Genomic DNA, 17,129 nt, shown 5'->3' on the forward strand with positions numbered 1-17,129 from the left:
ATGTGGTATTGGTGTGTGAAAACAAGTCAAGATTAAATGACCCCCAGGCATGCACCTCCAGATGGTGGAGATAGGTTGCAAGTGGCCAATAGTCAAACTGTGCCTGGTGTCTGGCTAATTTCAAACACTGCTCTAGGGCTACATGCTAGATAGCGTTGGTGTTTGCTGGAGCTTTTGGTTTTTGGGAAAGGAGGGAAGAAAACATGGTTGTGCTGTGAAACTTCCTGTGGAACGGTATCTCTTCCTCTTTTTTTGTGCCCCTCCCAATTTCCCAGAGATGGTTCCTTCATTCTGCCATCAGAATATCTCCTGAATATCAACCCCCCCCCGCTTCCCATTTTAAGAAAAGATGCTACTGGGTGCTAAAGATAGCACACGAGGGCTGCTCTCAGCCTGCCCTCTGAAAAGGCAGATGAGAAGATAAGACAGTTCCACAGGTAGCTTTTGGAACACAGCCCTGAGGGCAGCATGGGAGGGGCTGCTCCCTTCTCTTTTCGTAGGAGGGAGAGTAGGCGCTCATCTGGGAACAATTCATATTCACAGGTGAGTGGTTATCAGCCACCCTGGCTTATAGAGATTGAGCAAATGGCACGGAAGATTGAAGCACAGCTGAACAGTGCAGTCACAAATTTCCCTTTGCTTGCTTGCAGCGTTTTCTGCCTTCCATCTTGCCTCATTACAGAGCGTCATCTGCACATGGGCAAACGCCTTATCACTCCTAGAAATCTCCAGATTCTGCTGCCATTATGGACAGGTGCATTTCCAGGTGTCTCTGTAGGCACACAGAACCACAAGTTCTAGATAGCAACCCTGATATTAATGTCCTCTTTACAGTTTTGCCCTTGGGCTCTACATTCACAATGGAGTGGCTATTCTTCAGCTTCCTGTCTTGAGTCCGTCCATCTGCTAAGTGATCTAACCAGGATAATTACCAGGAGTTTTAGTGTGCATGGGAACAGTTTATTGGCTCTGCTCTTCACAGCAGTGAGTTCTCAACAAGCTTCTGGCAGAGTTTCTCTGCCACACCCCAGTGTTTGCACTGAATAAAATAGAAATGGTATCGAGCAAGCACCTGAAAGCATAACTTGTTCTTCCAGGTGTGTAAGCCAATGCCCTTTGCTTCCCAGCCGGTATTTTGTCAGCTGTCTTTGCTTTTGCTCAACAGAGTTCTGCAAGTCAAGGATAGGGCCCTTCAGTAAAGAGTTGGAAGGGCGAGGGGCTGCTGGTCACATGGATCTGGTGTGGAGAAAATGACCTCGATCCTGCGCTGTTGGCAGAGCAGCTCATTTCATTGGGCCTGAGTGATACTGCTTTTGTAGTTCCTCTAAAACTTCAAAGTCTTCCTTTGCTTATGGCAGATAACATAGAGACCTGGAAAGGGGACTAGACGAAACTACAAGGGACATTGTCCTGTATAATCAAATTAAATTGGCAGTTGTATTTTTTGAGCTGAAAAGTTACTGGACAACACTGGACCTCATTTTCCCTTCTTTCTTTTCCCAACTGCTTTTCTCTAGGCTTTTCTGGAACGATACCTCAGTCCAGGCCCAACCCTGCAGTACAACAAAGATCGTTGGGTCTCCAAACATTGGACGCTGATTAGTGAGGAAGCTGTTACAAAAGGATTAAGAGATGGTATTGTGTTCGTCCTCAAGTGCTTGGACTTCAGCCTTGTTGTTAATGTGAAGAAAATTCCATTTATCAAACTCTCAGAGGAGTTTGTAGACCCCAAATGTCATAAGTTTGCCCTTCGCTTGCAGTCTGAAACATCAGTCTAGCTTAGAGGCCATAAACATGTCTAGATGATGAGAAGGTAATTTCTGACTTCATGCTTTCAGGTGTGTGGTTTTTTTGGGGGGGGGTGTTGCTTCATTTTTGTTCAGCTTGAAACGCAACAGACGATGGACCGTCCACACTTATCTGGAAAGAGAGTGGAGGAGGGTCTCTTTTGACAGATCTGAAGAGCTCACGGATTGGGCTGGGCATGTTCATTGGTTCATGTACACTGCAGAGGCCTGTAAGCCCATGTAGTGTTCTGCTTCTGCCTGCCACCCTGCCTTAGATCTCCTGGTGTGTATGTGGTACTTCTGTTCCACCCCAGACTGCCTCTGTATGCCTCAACAAACAGCTTTTCACAAACTCTCATAAGCTTGCTTGGCTCTTGGCAGTCATCTCTGTGGCTCAGTTCAAACCTTATACAAAGCCATGGTTTACGGAACTGAAAACTGTGGTTTGAACTTCCAAACATATGGTAGGCAGTTCACGGTTTGAAGCAGCCCACTTGCCTTCGCTTTCAGTTCTCCAGCATTCAGTATATAAATTCATTCCCATGTTGCATATACTGCCCCAGCTTCTGGAAGGGAAGAGATGCCTTCAATTGTGATTTGTCAATGCAGACATTGCATTGTATTAAAATGGTTAAAGCTTCCTTCCCATGGTTTGTTAGGATGCCAGAACTGAGCTTCTGTGAATGGGATTTTCAGTTATTGCTGTTGGGCACTATCTGATGTGGGAAGAACATTCTGCTTCTGAAATAAGGTAATTTATGTATTTTGAAGGGAATTGCATCTACATAACTCTACCTTTCCAATGATTGACAAAGTTAGTTTCCCCCCACCAGCACCCTGTTTTGTAGCTGTTTGAATAATGACCAATGGTGTGTGTCTGGTACATAAATAGGTTTGTCATAATGGCTTTCATTCCTTTCAGCCTCCTAAAGCTATACACCTGCCCTACTGGGTTAAGCACCCCTCTTCTTTCCTTGTGTGTAGATCTCTCTTAATCTATTTTTCTAACCTTTCAAGGGTTTGTTCATTACTCCCTCTCCCTTATATATATTTATGCAGTTGCAGAATGTTTGAGAAGAGTGTGGAGTTTACTGGAGTCTGACCAATTTGATTGTGTGGGGGGGCGTATTTCCTATTTAAAAGGGTTTTCTATTCCCCCGGAGAAGAATAAGAATTTCAAGTCTCTTTACCAGCACATGCCTACAGGGGAGGGGAATCTTAGATTCAGAGCAGGGAATACTTTCCGAGATGCAGACAGTTACTTGGCATTTGAAACCAAGCTGCATTGAACGTTTCCAGGAGCCCCATCACTCAGCTGACGGTGGGAGTCAGCTGCGGTTGCCACTGATGCTTTTATCCTGGTAAGTCCTCAGTCATACCCCAACCTCTCACTTCATTTTCGAAAGCAGCAATTTTCTTACTGTTTCTGAGTATCTCCAGTGCCTGAAGCAAGTGAAAAACCCCACAAGCCTTCATCCACTCGGCAAGGCAGAAGGACTTCATGCATTTGCCACTCTGCTGTCTTTTCCCCTGCACTGGAGTTGCTGTTCTCAGCCATGGAGAATGGGTGGGAGGTGACTGGTTTTTGCACCAGCCCTGTCACTCTGCATGTAGGAGAGGGCAAGCCCTGGCTCTCCAGTGTGTGGAAAACCCGGGGAAGGGGAAGGGGAGTGGGGGCAACTTGGTTGTCATTCTGGTTATTTCACAGCTCCATTTTGGTGGATCCCTGAATGTTTCCTTGGCCATTGTGGTACTGTTGGTACTACTCCATCCTAGTTTCCAGGTTTGCTGGCATCTGCTCTTGTTTGATGAGGGTTTCTTCTAATCTTAGTTTATTTTCTACGGATATGCAAATAGATAATCAGATAAACCCTAACACTTAACAGAAGGAGTAGTCCTGTAAACATAATACTACCACAAATTGTTCACTCCAGATAGATCCTTCATAATGGTGAGCCGTAGCTAACACCGCTTGGCATGTGTCTTCTTCAGGTGTTCCAATAATTAAGAAAATGAGGCCAATGCTTGCTTGCTTATTCAAAAACTCATACACACTCTCAAGTTCAGTGTATTTTCCCATTCCACCAATGCCTACAACATGTTAATTAATTATTTGAGGCTCCCTGCCACACTTTCCTCAACTTTTCATTCACATCAGGAAGCAGACTGTTTTTTTCTAAAACTTTGGTAAAAATACTATATCTAGCAATAACAAATCGGCCAATTAATCTTTGATTCTTCCTCACAGTACCTGTTAGATAACTACTAATTTCTTAACATTTCTTTAATTATTAAAACATGTTTCCAGTACGGATTTACTGATCTATACTGCTCCACACTGCCATTTGTGGGGGTTTTTGGTCTCTGTTAATGCTCTGTACAAATAGCACACACATTTCTTAATCTGGCAGATTTGTTTTCCAACATGCACAGTTGTGTAAAAAACATTGCCGGTGACACATTGCATATAATTTTTAGAAGCCTTTTTGAATCGGTCTGTAAATTCTTGGTCTAAATCTGAATATCCTAGATGGCACATTAAATTGAGCAGAGCCGGAAGGTGGTATTCCAAGCTGAGGACTTCCTGGCTGGCTGAAACATAGCAAAGGATCCAAACTTCCCATGCCGAGGCAGAATAATAGAGTGTGAGTAGAAAGAACAGACTCATATCCCAAGCTAACAAGGCCCTAATCACACCTTCAAGGCCTTATTTGAATTTGGAGCCATAGCTAAATAGTTTGGTTTGAACTCCGTGTTTGGGGCTTCAAGCCATGAATGACATCTATGCATTGTGACACTTGTCCTTCTCAAAGCTGAAAAAGAGCTTTCTGCTGTGGATGTGTGTTTGATAACCTCTTCAATTTCTGCAGGGGCTTTAAATGAGGTAGCCAAGTCATTCAAAGGGGGTGGGAATAGCAGGGGGGTACACCAATGAGATTTCTTCTTAATAAGATTGATTTCATGCTTCTACTTCTTCAGCTGAGTGTCATGCTAATCAGTTTAGCTTGTGTGTGTTTTATTTAAGGAGCGGTAGTGCTTTCTGTCTCTTTAAATTGGAACATACCTAATGGTTTTTAATGAAGGAAATGACAGCCCTGTCTGGTGTCTTCATTGCTACAAACTCATTTTATGGAAACTGCTGAAGCTGGGTGACCACTTCCTAAAAATGAATTCCATTAAACTGTTTAGGGTTGGGGGGGGGTTGCCTGATACCATCTTAACTGGAAGGGAATGTCACATTGACGTGTGAGTGTGAATTCAGAGCCAAAGAGGTCTGTAGCTTGCTTGCTGCAGAGGAGTTTATTTCAAGCACTAGTTACCTTATATTTTCCCCCTTCTCCAGTTCCCTAAAGTTTGGAGGTTATTTGCTCAGGAAATGTTGACATTCTTAACCTTCTTTTGTACTCTTAGGTGACAAATGCTTGTGAAATGTAAAAAATGTATGAAAGAACCAAATAGAAGCAACATTAGTTGCTTTGGAATTGGGGTTTTCCTTTAGCTCTAATCTGCACCCTCTGATTTAGAATGCTATAACTTTTGTTGTTGTTGAAAGGAACTCTCCAGTATGTGCTCAGTTGAAAGTTATTGCCTGTTCTAACACCTTAGCTGCTTGAACCTGGATGAGAGGACAAACCTCTCCTTATTTGCTGGGTATATTTACTTTTGCATTCTTTTGAGATCTGCAAAGTTTGAAAGAATGTGGGTGGCTGGGGGCTCTCTGGTTGTCTTTTTTCCGTCTGCCAGAGCTGAGTGTGTGTTTCACTAGACAAACCACTTCACTCTCTCATTTTCTTGGTGCCTCCATCCCTTGTTTGTAACACCAAAAGGACATTGTTGCAACAAAGTTGTGATCAATCCTTGCAAAAAAAAAAGTGTGTTTTAGACATCAAATATGCCATACCGACAGTAATACAGTAGCAGTAAAATTACAGAGCTTTTCTGGAAGGGAGACTTATCATATTGCTGCTTTGTGATGTCCATTTAAACCATGCAGTTTTTACGAATATGAACTTCATGCAGTTGAATCCCAGAGGGCTAGAGCGAATAGAAAACTCCTCTTCCAGTTTCACTTAAAAATCCTTTTCTTTAAAAATAATTCTTGGTCATAAGTGTAGCTGGTATGTTTTTCAATGTTGTGTAAAGCTTTTGGGGCTTTTTGACTCTGGGCTGATGTAATGTTACCACTGTGAGCTTTGGTGTGGTCACGTTCCTCCTTAAACCAGTAAAATCTATATCCAGGAACCTGGTGGGCTGGTGGATGGCATGCTACCTTCCCTTGGGAGATGGCAACTTTGCCATGGGAAGTGGCCCTGCCACTCGCTTCTTTGACGTGGGCATGGATGCAGTCGTTCACAAGTGCTGCGTAAGACTTGACCACTCGTAAGCAGTTCCCATGCTGCAACTGTAATTCCACATTGGCCCTTGTTCGCTTCCACTGTGATTTGGGTGCCTTCTTACCTAAGACCAGCTGGTCAGTTTGCAGCCGACAACTTGCTTTCTGCTGCATAGTGCAGACTGCCCAAAGGCTGGATCCCTGTTTCATTGATACGTGCTGACAAAGCAAATGTGATGGGTTGTTTTTCTGTGTGGGAACACCACTGTCCATTGTCAGTGATTTGCTTGTGCTGCTTTTCATATGTTAAAACTTAGGGCTGTACCCCCGATAGTGTTTTCCTTCTGTGGCTGTCTTTATACCTGCTGTGGTGACCTCTCTGACCATGAATCTGATTTGGTATTGGGGGTGTTGGGGGTGGGGAGATCATGTGGTGGAAATTACATGCATCTATGGGGAGGTGTGCATAGCCAGTGAGCCCACAGATCTATGTGTTGCTTTGTAGGGTTATGTGACTGAGTCCATAACCGTTACAAAAAAATGTTCTGTCTGAGTTAGTTCTTGTGTGAACAGATTAGTGTAACCACCCTCATCCCACCTATGAAAAACCAAATATAGCTGACACTGAAAACTGACTTTGAGCAGGGAACTGTAGTCTGAATTCCCAAAACGATTTGGGCATCCTGTCCATTTGGCATACAAGGTGTTTGCCTGGACAGGAAAATGAATGTACAGATTGGAGGGAGACATGGAGGAGGGGAAGGTTTTGTTTCATATGGTGTTGACATTTATTCCTTAATTTCTACGTCACACCTGCCGCAGTTCCCTACACTGTCCTTTCTTTCCACTTAGAAACACCACACATGTATTCGGGGCTGCAACCCTATTTACTTTGCCACAGGATCTCACAAGTTGGGGAGTAGCAACAATTCATGTGCTTGTTGTAGAAGAGAGATATATAGGAAATTAACTTAAGCGAAACAGCCATATGCATTCTGAATAATGCTCAAAATTGGGACCAGGACAAACACACACAACTGGGATCCCAATAATATGGTCATCTTGAGCGATGGCCAGCAGTCAAGCAATGTTTTGTGGCAGACATTATCTGTGTGAATCGGTGCCTTCACGCAGAGTGCTGTATATGCCAACACAGCGATTTCTGCTGTGTTAGTGGCACTTCTTGGAAACAGCACTATCACAGAAATTGGTGCAGAACCCATGTGGAAGTTTACACACCTCCATGTGAACATGCCCTGCATCTTCCTGAGGTGACTGCATGCATGTCCCTTGGTGGTTTCAGGTTTCCCTGTCACAAAAGACTCCATGAGTTCCCTTTCATGGAAGTTAGACTTCACACCCAACCACCAGCCTCTTTGAGGCTCATCATTTACATTAATGGCATGAGAAACAATGGCTTTGAAATGATGGGATCAACTCCATTAATATGCTGCTTAAATGGCAGCCGATGGCAGCCGTTAACACACGGTCACCGATTTCACAAATTACACCAAATTACCAAGCAGCAACTACTGTGTGAATAATGTCATGCCATAAGCCTATCCATATTGTTCATAAAATAGCTATTATCAGATGTGGGTCAGATACAGGGGTTCTTAAAGTATGCTCAAACACACTGGCTGCTGTGGTAACCAAAAACTCGCTTTGCTGGTGCTGACCAGTCCTTGGGGGAGACAGACAATGTCAGCTTCTCCAGATGTTTTGACGTGAGGCCACCAGCTTTTCCCCAACTGCAACAAACATGTGGAAACCACACTTGACTCACTTGGCTGCTTTGGTCTGCTGCTTACACAGACCTAACTGTGAAGTATTGTAATTCTCCTCAGTGCCTGTTGTTACCTAATTTAATCCAGCATTATTGTGTATTGGGAGCAGGTATTTTCTGCTGAACACTCCCCTCCCTTGATCACTGTGCACTGTTCAGCCTGACAACCTTTTTCTGTACAAATTGTATTAAGTATGACAGTCTATTTGTCCCTGGTATTTTTTTTTAAGACAGCTTCTCTGCACACGTAACTTTAATGTCAAATATATATACGGTGTGATCTTCCTTTTTTTTGTTTTCTAATTGTGGATTGAAGTAAATTAAGTGGAATTCCTAATTGCCTGTAACACTGAATGTACTGTGTGTCAAACATGAACAAGTGTTTGTAATGAAACTGGTTCTTGATAGCTGTTTTTAAAATTGAAACCCTTTTACACTTTGCATATTTGTACAGTTAATTTGAAATAAACCGGAATTGGAAATTTTAATGTTTGTGGCGTTGGCATTTCCTTTGTTCAGTAGATGGAGCTTGTTTTCCTTCTGGAAAGTTAGTGTTGTGCTGGGCTCAACAAACACCAAAAGCAAAGTAGCTGTTATTGCTGTTCCATGAACAATTGCGCAAGAGAGATTAGAGGAGTGCACAAGTGCTGCACTTGTGCAAATTATTGGGGCAGGATTAAGCTCATAGGACCTGCTAGCAGAAGCCTGCACAAGGACTTCTGCTACTGCTTCCCCACACCTCCTCCTGCGTCCCTGCAGTTGGCTTGGGGGGTGTCAGAAGGAAACCCCCCCTAGAACAGCACACAGAGGGAGGAGAGGCCAGCTTGTTCTCAGAGGCGGAGCAAACCGATGGGGCTCCTGGAGCGGTGTGCATGCCCTGTGCCCGGGGTGGGGCCAGTGGCCTATGGGGACAGGATGCTCCGCAAGGCCTCCGAGGAGTCTGCCTGCCTCCTCCCACTCAGCCGCCCTACAGCGGAGGGGGAGGCAACGGGCGGACCGTTTGGGGCAGCGCGGAGCCTGCAGGCGCCCAAGCCACCGCGTCACTCTCAGGAGATCCGTGTGCACTGCAGGCCCTGCAGTGAGTGCCACCCGGCATTTTGTCACCCCTCTCAGAGGTGACACCCAGGGCGGACCCCCCCACCGCACCCCCTTCCTCCGCCCCTGCTTGTTCCATCAGACAAGTAGAAATGTTTGTGCTGAATTCTTCCTCTGGCGTTTAGTTTTACTTTCCTTGTGCAATGCTCTAGGTGAGGTATAAAATGGATCTTTGATCACCCTCCTTATTTGGGGTGTTAAACCAGCCACAACATTGGGTCTGTATCCATCACTTTGGAAAGCAACTGTTTGAAGTCTGTCCAATCTGACTCATGTTTTGGTCTAAAGCGGTTTTGTAAAAAAATGTAGTTGTTTCACCTCATTCCCTATAATGGGAAATAAAAAATGCAGCAGTCAATCCCTGGCCCCGTTTTGAAATAGGCAGGCATAGCAGTCCCTCCAGAGTGGATTAAGCATGACAAGTAATGAACAAACATGTCCAGGGGCTTGGGGACTGAACACCTTCAACTCTTTTTTTCATTTAAGAAAAAAGAAACATTTATCATTTAATTTTGGAGACAATTTGATGAAACCTGTGCCTTCTGAGCCATGGACCCTACCAGATTTCAGAAGAGCAGATCATAGCTGCAGTGGTTTTCTTCAAGGGTAGCTTTGGGGTGGGTAGAAAAGACTCCCTTAATTTCTCCATGTGTTCCATGGGCAATTAATATGAGAATTGCTGAAATGCTGCATATTGCAGTGTCACACCATGTGCTTGGGAGAGACTGATGCCCTCTTAGGCTGTCTCTCTTATTTACCAGGAAAGGGCAGCAACCTGAGCACACTCACATTTCAGGCCAAGATAAATGCCGGCCAGTCTTTCAGCACCCTCTCAGTCACTCCCCTGGTCGACGCCCAAAAGCTTTTCCTTCCTGCATTTTATGGTGCGATGTTACGTTCAGTTTGGAGCAATCAAATTGCAACAGCAAAAGGCTGTTACAATCAGAATCACAGCCCTCCATAGCAGCAAGTCAGTACGAAAAAGCAGCATTGAGAAACTGAGTTTGCATCTTGCAGAGTATTGTCTAGCTTGGCCCCCTGTTATTTTTTATTTATTTAACTTGTATACTGCCTCATACTTCAGGCTGTTTACAGTACTGCGGGTTGCTATGTTTGTCAAGCAGCAAATGATATTAAAAGGTGATATATCAACAGCAGTCAACAATCAATGAGGTTTTTTGGGGGGGGCAAATAAAGGGCATCATGGCCCATGGGCCTCAAAAGGACAGGATTGCAATAAGGAAGACACCTTAAATCAGTATTGCATTGCCTGTAAATTCACCCACACAGGTGGGTTTTCCCCCCTTGTCTTTTTCAATTGTTCTGCACAACCACATTGTGAGTTCAGTCCTTTTTAATAGGTTAAGGATCAGAAAGCTCTTCCTACTGTTCAGTTGGAATCTGGTTTTTCCTTAACAAATTGCAGGAGTGGCAGAGCCCAATTCTGACTCTGAAGGCCATGAAGGGGAGACTTGTATCTTCTCACTCCCCCACCAAGATCAGAATGGAGGTCACTCCCACCTGCTTCACTAGGAACCTTATGGGAAAAGTCCCCAACGGAGCCAGGGGACTCCTGCCCATGCCAAAGGTTCCTAGCTTGCAGGGAGCCCAGTATATTTTCCGATTTTGGTGGAGGAGCAAAACCAGAGCCGGCCCACGCATGAGGCAAGAGGAAGTGACCGCTTCAGGTGGCCAAATCCACACGGGCAACAGATAAATCCACCTAGAAATGCACAACCTGCTGCTGCCGTGATGGCAGTCAGGGGTGCCATCTTGTGACGCCCCTGACTATGTTGGGCCCCCCCATTTTTTGGGGGGGGAAGGCCTCCCCAATGTTCCAAGCCATCAGGGGTGGAGGAGGCTGAGCGTGGAGAGGTTTCCACGGCCACTGCCTCCTGTGGCTGCCATGGAAACAGGCCCCAGCTGCTTCTGACATTGTGATGTGACACCACGTGGGTGACATCACGCCCCCCCTTCTGCTTCGTAAGTTGGCGCCTCTGGTGGCAGTGACAACTGTGGCACACTCCTCGAAGGCCGGGTCTGCTATCTCCTTGGCAGCACACAGATCCGCATTCTACCTCTTGGTGAATAGGAGGTGTTGCTCATCTCTTCCAATGTACAGTGGTGCCCTGCAAGACGAATGCCTCGCAAGACGGAAAACCCGCTAGACGAAAGGGTTTTCCATTTTGGAGGTGCTTTGCAAAGCGAATTTCCTATGGGCTTGTTTCGCAAGACGAAAATGTCTTGCGAGTTCCTGCAGGTTTTTCCCCCTCCCCCCCCCCTTTTCCCCAAGCCGCTAAGCCACTTAACAGCTGATCCGCTAAGCCGCTTATCAGCTGATCTGCTAAGCCGCTTATCAGCTGATCCGCTAAGCCGCTTATCAGCTGATCCGCTAAGCCGCTAATAGCGCTAATCCACTAAGCCGCTAATGGGCTTGCTTCGCAAGACGAAAAAACCGCAAGACGAAGAGACTCGCCGAACGGATTCTTTTCGTCTTGCGAGGCACCACTGTAGATCTTTATTCCCCTTTTGTCCTGATGAAGCTATTCACGCACCACTTCTTCCCTGGCAGAGGGTGCCATTTTGTGGTTTGCCTCAGGTGCCATAATGTTTTGGGCTCTCCTTTCCATGCGCTGTCTATGCAGTGAGAATCAGGCTTATAGATTTATAAGAAAAACAAGGTGCATAGCTTTGCATCTAAGCACAATGACTTTATCCTTATGTGTCTCTTATTCATTCTTCACTTACTTTAACTCATTTTATGCTTAGCTAGTAGACAAAGCTGCTTTTTAAATTTTCAGAGCTTCGTTTTAATCTGCAGTTGGCTCAGTACAGCTAACAATACAGATAACGGCAGAACTGATAATACTAACAATACAGTGTAAATAGCCTGATAATAATAATAATAATAATAATAATAATTATTATTATTATTATTATTATTATTATTTATTATTTGTACCCCGCCCATCTGGCTGGGTTTCCCCAGCCACTCTGGGCGGCTTCCATAGAAACCAAAGATACAGTAAAATATCACAGATTAAAAACTTCCCTGAACAGGGCTGCCTTAAGATGTCTTCTGAATGTCAGGTAGTTATTTATCGCTTTGACATCTGATGGGAGGGCGTTCCACAGGGCGGGCGCCACCACCAAGAAGGCCCTCTGCCTGGTTCCCTGTAGCTTTGCTTCTCGCAATGAGGGAACCGCCAGAAGTTCTAATCATTCAAATCAGGAGAATTACAATGAAGTAAGGGGGACGCGGGTGGTGCTGTGGGTTAAACTACAGAACCTCTTGGGCTTGTGATCAGAAGGTCAGCAGTTCGAATCCCCGCAATGGGGTCAGCTCCCGTTTCTGGGTCCGTGCTCCTGCCAACCTAGCAGTTCGAAAGCACGTCAAAGTGCAAGTAGATAAATAGGTACTGCTCCGGCGGGAAGGTAAACGGCGTTTCCGTGCGCTGCTCTAGTTCGCCAGAAGCGGCTTAGTCATGCTGGCCACATGACCCGGAAGCTGTACGCCGGCTCCCACGGCCAATAAAGCGAGATGAGCGCCGCAACCCCAGAGTGGTCCATGTCTGGACCTAATGGTCAGGGGTCCCTTTACCTTTACCTAAGGGGGCCATAGCAGTGGTTTCTTAAAAAGGTATCCTACAAAGTCTGCTTGATTATTCTCCTTGGGTTCACCCTGAGAGCTTGTTTTAAAAATACAAGTTGAGCAAAGCTCAACCCAAAACATTAAGATCTTTTTGCAATAATCCAAGAAGCTCTCAGCCCCTTGTAAATAATTATCCTTCTTGCCACTGGGATAATTCCATGCTTTTTTCTGCTGCTATTACAAATAAACAGATCCGCAGAGAGCAAAAATGCCATGCAGTCACCTTTTTTATTGTCTTATGCTTGGGAAACAGCTTTTGGAAGTTAGAATAGGAAATATGTTGGAGATGGGTACAAAGGAAAGAAAACAAGGCAGCAAGCCTTCAGTGACCCTTAGAAACAGACTTTGGAAGTCCTAAATACAAATGTCTTCCCTTTAAGGGAGAACACTGGGAGGCATAACATCTTGAGGAATATAAATTTAATGTCCGGATGCTTTCAAAGTGCCATAACCTAGTCGTCGTCATCGTCGTCGTCATCATCATCTTCATCTTCATCATCTTCATCAACATCATCGTCTTCAGTGTTTATCTTCCCAGAAAGCACATCCTCTATCCAATCTTCCAATTCCTCAGCTGTTGGGAGGTCATCATCATCTCTGATATCCATCCAGACACTATCAGCCTAAAAGAAAAGGCAGTATAGAAAGAAAAATGAAGATTTGCTTCATGTAAAATAGCAGGAGATTGGGCCAAACATTTAAATCCTGATCTGTCCAATTATGTGTATAATGAGAGGTGTTAAAAGGTAAAGGGACCCTTGACTATTAGGCCCAGTCGTGGATGACTGGGGTTTTGGAGCTCATCTCACTTTATTGGCCAAGTCAGCTGGCGTTTGTCCACAGACAGTTTCCGGGTCATGTGGCCAGCATGACTAAGCCGCTTCTGGCGAACCAGAGCAGCGCACGGAAACGCCGTTTACCTTTCCGCTGGAGCGATACCTATTTATTTACTTGCACTTGATGTGCTTTCAAACTGCTAGGTTGGCAGGAACTGGGACCAAGCAATGGGAGCTCACCCAATCGCAGGGATTCGAGCCGCTGACCTTCTGATCGGCAAGCCCAAGAGGCTCAGTGGTTTAGACCACGGCGTACCACCTTCCAATTCCTTTAGTTGTTTTCTCCTCAGCTGAGGGAAGGGTAAGCAGTGAGAGTCCAACTTTCCTTTTGGCTATCTGTCATAGATGCTTTAGCTGAGATTCCTGCATTGCAGGGGGTTGGACTAGATAACCCTTGAGATCCCTTCCAACTCTACAATTCTACCATTCTATGACTCCTCCCCCTTGCACTGCTTTTGCTCTAAGCACTGGCCCTTAAACTGTTCTGAAGTAAGCCCAGTTCATCCTCACTGGACTTTTGCTATGATAAGTACCGTATTTGCAGAATCAGCCCTCTGAGATGTGCATGGAACAATACATAGCAATACATACATAGAAAGTTACAATGAATAGAAATAAAAGTTGAATTTCCCTCCGCACCACATTCCTTTTTGTAGTTGTCACAGGACCCCAGCCACACCCCTGCCCATGTGAGCACCTCACCACACTCCTTTGCTCTCCCCTTCCCCAGACTTTCCCACTGTCCCCAGGTGGAAATTCTTCATTTAACCCCCCCGACAGCCTCCATGAAACAATCTATGCTTTGCTGGACCTCGAGAACACCTTAGTAGATTGGCGTTTCAAAAGTTTACTTAAAAAATAAGAAGATATTTCTTAGCGGGGGGGTAGCATGGTTATATGCACATAAAATGGGACGCGGGTGGTGCTGTGGGTTAAACCACAGAGCCTAGGACTTGCCGATCAGAAGGTTGGTGGTTCGAATCCCCGCAGCGGGGTGAGCTCCCGTCATTCGGTCCCAGCTCCTGCCCACCTAGCAGTTCGAAAGCACCCTTAAGTGCAAGTAGATAAATAGGTACCGCTTTATAAGCGGGAAGGTAAACGGCATTTCCGTGTGCTGCGCTGGTGCCGGCTCGCCAGAGCAGCTTCGTCACGCTGGCCACGTGACCTGGAAGTGTCTTCGGACAGCGCCGGCTCCCGGCCTCTAGAGGGAGATGAGCGCGCAACCCTAGAGTCGGACACGACTGGCCCATACGGGCAGGGGTACCTTTACCGTTACCTTTAAAAATTTAGCAGGTGTAAGAACACAATTTGCAAACAGAAATACAAGACTGCCCTCTTTAGTTTGGTGGTTCCTATAGTCAGTTATAATAGTTTGAACAAGATATCTCACTCCTGACAGAACAGTGCTCTGCCAAATTGCTGAAATAAATGTTTGCTTTTCAAATTAAGAGCAATTGACAGAATCAAGCAGATAACGCTTTTTCTGGGCTGCTCCTCTTCAGACTGCATGCATACTCATGACAGCACTGAGTTTTCTGTGCCTCCCTCATGTCTTCCACTTGAACCGGGGAACACCTATGGGCAGTTTGCTAATCTCACTGCTAGTGCTTCTCTAAGGGGCAGAGGCTGACTGCAATACAGAATGTTTTACAATATTCAGCCAGTTTTATTTCTGTCCTTAAGAGATTTCAAAGCTCAAATTTAGCTCTTAGAATCAATTACGCAAGGCAAGAATCTTGTCTAACTTATTCTGAAGTTCGACTTGTGAAACGTTTGACTTCCAAAGCACGGCTTCTGATTGGCTGCATGAAGCTCCTGCAGCCAATCAGAAGCCGCAGAAGCCCCATCGGACATTCGGCTTCTGAAAGAACGTTTGAAAACCAAAACACTCCAAGTTTCTGATGGTTCGGGAGCCAAAACGTTCAACTCCCAAGGCGTACAGGAGCCGAGGGACAACTGTATCTGAATTTTTGTACCACTTTATTGACTTCATGAATCAAAGGAAAGATGCCATAACTGGGAATTAGCAGGCTTTCCTCCTCCCCCCACTTGCTACTGAACTGACTTACAAGCTATCAAAGATGGATCAGGGTTGGCGCCACCACAACCATAAGTGGGACACCACTTCTGAGTCTGAATATGTATATGATCATCCTCAGCACGCAACTATAGTTCTGTCTCTGAAATAAGCAAGACTTAAGTTGGCAGAGGACTTCCTAGTAGTATACTGCAGTGGGATACCTGGAAGAAGAGAAGAGTATGGGTGGGCCAAACGAAGAAATCCAGTTTTTGGACTTTGGATAGGCCCCATGTCAGTTTGTCTCTTCCTTGAACCTAAAGCTACCAGGTACGTGAACTTGCTGATACTCACATCTGTGACATTGACCACACCAATCTGTGGCTTGAATAGGTCGATCTTGAAGGTCTTTTCCCAGTACACAATGAGCTGTAGGAGCAAAAGAAAAGGGAAGCATTTCATATAAATATGGTGATTTATTAAGCGGTGCACAAATCCAAGTTCACCCAAATAAATAATGGGGCCTGACAAGGGGGAGACTAGAGGGAAAGAAGTGAGGTTGCCATCCAAATGTGTGTGTTATTTTTGTAAGACTTGGGCTGTTGTTCTCCATTTCTCGTTCAATATTTTCTTTCCCTTTCCTCCTTTGTCTCCACCAACACATTCCCGAAAGTAAGGGTTAATTTGAGCCAAGTACAGCAGGCAGAATGGTACTTTCCGTGCCAGAGTTCATCTCTAGGAGATTTGCCGTTGTAGAAGTAGATAGGAGAGGGCCTATGAATCTATCTGGAGCACTGGGAAAATTACAACAAAATGACAATAACGCCAGGCCATCGTACTCACCAGAGGAAAGTCGTCTGGGTCAATCCACACAATGCTCAATTCAGGGTTGTCGGTATTGTCTTTAGCAACCTGCTTGACAATTTCCAGGAATTCAAAGCCATCTGAAAAGAAATAGGGTTTAAGTTCCTCTCATGCATAGATGTCAGAAGAATCCACTAAGCTATCATAGTCGTCGTCGTCGTCGTCAGGGTGAGAACAGGATGTCCCAAGCAACCCTGCCAGTGGCAGAAGAGAATAAATAAAAAATATTGGCCCTTTGCATTTTCTCATTGCCATTCAACTGTCCTTTCTGTTCTGGACATGGGGAGTAGCCCGATAATCTCTTCATTTCTTTGCCCATCTTCTCCTCTGCATGAAGAACCCGCCTCATGACTTAGATGGCATGTAAACAAAACATTCCTGGAGCAACAAAGTCATGTTGGAAGCCCCCTGCAAACAAAGGAGCTGAGCTGCGGGGAAAGGGTTCCTGTGAGCAGCAGCAGTTGGCTGTCCAAAGTGCAGATTAGCCTCTGATATCACTGGCCCCCTTCCTCCAAATCCCTGAGGTAGTTTTGCAACTCAGGAAAAGCTGTACACTAATAATAATAATAATAATAATAATAATAATAATAATAATAATATTGAAATGAAGCAACATATTTACACTGTTCGTAGCCATGAAATGGAAGAACTGTAGTCTCCGATAGATTTACACACTCTCACATAAAGGAAAGGTGTGTTCACAACAATTCTTTCAAACAGTAGTAGCTTGTTCTTGCATTTACGTCAGCAGTAAATTAC

The 17,129-nt window shown here is 45.1% G+C and overlaps 2 protein-coding genes across 5 annotated transcripts in view; one reads left to right on the forward strand and one right to left on the reverse strand.

Annotated features, from left to right (window-relative positions):
- VANGL1 (VANGL planar cell polarity protein 1) overlaps window positions 1-8,394 on the forward strand; it is a 51,818-nt gene extending 43,424 nt beyond the window's left edge. For 3 of the 4 annotated variants that reach the window (XM_053370517.1, XM_053370520.1, XM_053370518.1), the window contains one exon: window positions 1,518-8,394. In XM_053370517.1, coding sequence (XP_053226492.1) covers window positions 1,518-1,778 — 261 coding nt within the window. In that variant the 3' untranslated portion in view covers window positions 1,779-8,394. The remainder of the gene's footprint in view (window positions 1-1,517) is intronic. The other variant, XR_008328153.1, reaches the window with a different exon arrangement.
- Window positions 8,395-12,862: 4,468 nt separating this feature from the next.
- CASQ2 (calsequestrin 2) overlaps window positions 12,863-17,129 on the reverse strand; it is a 28,994-nt gene continuing 24,727 nt past the window's right edge. Inside the window, exons 9-11 of the mRNA XM_053371050.1 lie at window positions 16,350-16,450; window positions 15,861-15,935; window positions 12,863-13,276 (exon numbers count right to left, since the gene is read on the reverse strand). Of these exons, the coding sequence (XP_053227025.1) occupies window positions 13,106-13,276; window positions 15,861-15,935; window positions 16,350-16,450 (347 nt within the window). The 3' untranslated portion in view covers window positions 12,863-13,105. The remainder of the gene's footprint in view (window positions 13,277-15,860; window positions 15,936-16,349; window positions 16,451-17,129) is intronic.

The sequence above is a fragment of the Podarcis raffonei genome, chromosome 17 (genome assembly GCF_027172205.1).
Source record: "Podarcis raffonei isolate rPodRaf1 chromosome 17, rPodRaf1.pri, whole genome shotgun sequence".
Taxonomy (NCBI): domain Eukaryota; kingdom Metazoa; phylum Chordata; class Lepidosauria; order Squamata; family Lacertidae; genus Podarcis; species Podarcis raffonei.